This window comes from Panthera pardus, unplaced genomic scaffold (assembly GCF_024362965.1).
Source record: "Panthera pardus isolate Hobbes unplaced genomic scaffold, ASM2436296v1 HiC_scaffold_287, whole genome shotgun sequence".
NCBI classification, from domain to species: Eukaryota; Metazoa; Chordata; class Mammalia; order Carnivora; family Felidae; genus Panthera; species Panthera pardus.
Window position 1 is genome coordinate 118,191 of NW_026526862.1, and position 1,899 is coordinate 120,089.

The 1,899-nt window shown below is 43.8% G+C and overlaps 1 gene segment (V, D, J or C); it reads left to right on the forward strand.

The window, feature by feature from the left end:
- Positions 1–1,115: 1,115 nt before the first annotated feature.
- LOC128774095 (immunoglobulin heavy variable 3-74-like) lies at positions 1,116–1,649 on the forward strand (the record flags this gene model as incomplete). The annotated part of the segment is given in 2 exon segments: positions 1,116–1,233; positions 1,333–1,649. Coding segments are annotated over 2 exon segments (363 nt in total), but the record flags the coding sequence as incomplete, so codon positions are not given.
- Positions 1,650–1,899: the final 250 nt, after the last annotated feature.

Here is a 1,899-nt window from a genome sequence, read left to right on the forward strand (position 1 = left end):
GGAAACTTCCTTTCCCTCTACCAGAATGGAAGAACCATCCTTACACCAGAAATTGGAACTTTAGCACCAAGAAGGCTGTGCAAACAAGCCTTGTTAATTCCTCACTAATTGACTTGCCCAAACCCAAATCTCTGTCTTGTTAACTCTTCACAAATCCATTGTTTTTTATTCTAAAAGGCACAAGTGCCACCTACTTTCTTCATTCTCTGGGTGTCATATTATTAGGAAGCTTGTGCCCATGCAAAATGAAATTTATTGTCTTCTGTAGATCTTTCTTATGTCAGTTGAATCCTTAGACCAGACAAAGAACACAGAAGCAAAGAAGGAAAAACCTTTCTGGTCCTACAAGTTGCAGATGTACCCATAAAAATTAGGTAAGAAAATGAAATAAAGACATGCAAATCAGTAAGAAGAAAATTATTTGTTTGAGAATCACATGAACTTATAGTGAAATCTTAGAAACTCCATAAAAAAGTATTAGAACCAATAAACTCAGGAAAAGTTCAGGGTACAAATCAACATAGAAAAATATGTTGTATTTCCACACACCTAAAACATAGTATATGAAAAAAATAACAAAATCACACAATTGAAAATGGCACAAAATGGAGCATCTGTGTGGCTCAATCCGTTAAGGGCCTACTGTTGATTTTGGCTCAGGTCATGATCTCATGGTTCCTGAGTTTAATTCTAAGGCAGGGTCTGCAATGATTGTGCAGAGCCTGCTTGGGATTCTCTGTCCCCTTCTCTCTCTCTGATCTCGCTCTCCTTCCCTCTGTCACACAAAAATAAACACACATTAAAATTATATGGCACAAAATAAATTATTTAGGATTAAATTTCACTAAAAAGTAAAATAGTATACGAAACATGACGTGCTGGGAGAAAGACATGTAAAATGGCAAACACAGATGAAAAGATCACTGTGTTCACAGATTAGAATTATTTATACTGTCACAGTCCCTTCTGCAAGAAGTGATCTACAAGTGCCTCTCAAACACTGGTTTTAAATTTGAAACAAATCTAAGTCTGGAGCCTGATATATAGTCAGAGGATATGCAAATAGGGCCCTCCCTGTGCTGATTAAACCAGTCCAGCTCCAACCCTGCAGCTGGGAGAGGAGCCCCAGCCCCGGGAGTCCCAGGTGTTCCCATTCTGTGATCAGCACAGAACACACACACCTCACCATGGAGTTTGTGCTGGGCTGGGTTTTCCTGGTTGCTCTTTTAAAAGGTAATTCATGGTGAACGAGGGACACTGAGTCTGTGAGTGGATATGAGTGAGACAGTGGATGTGTGTCAGTTTCCTGACCAAGATGTCTTGTGTCTGCAGGTGTCCTGTGTGACGAGCAGCTGGTGGAGTCTAGAGGAGACCTGGTGAAGCCGGGGGGGTCCCTGAGACTCACGTGTGTAGCCTCTGGATTCACCTTCAGTAGCTATGCAATGAGCTGGGTCCGCCAGGCTCCAGGGAAGGGGCTGCAGTGGGTCGCATATATTTATGATGATGGAAGTAGCACAGACTACGCAGACTCCGTGAAGGGCCGATTCACCATCTCCATAGACAACGCCAAGAACACGCTGTATCTGCAGATGAACAGCCTCAAGACCGAGGACACGGCCACATATTACTGTGCGAGAGACACAGTGAGGGGACCTCACTGGGAGCCCACACACAAACCTCCCTGCAGGAGGGGATCAGCACCACCAGGGGGCGCACACTATGCACAATTTTCCTTTGTGTTCCCAGGAGCAGGTGCAGATGGAGGTTACAGGAAGTTTTCCTGTCAGGGTCTGGGGTTTCCTCTCAACACAGCAGTCCTGGACACAGGATTCTGTGCGTACCTATTAACTTTCTGAATTAGCAACTGTGTTGTCATAGGAAAACTGCACTAAGATGCAC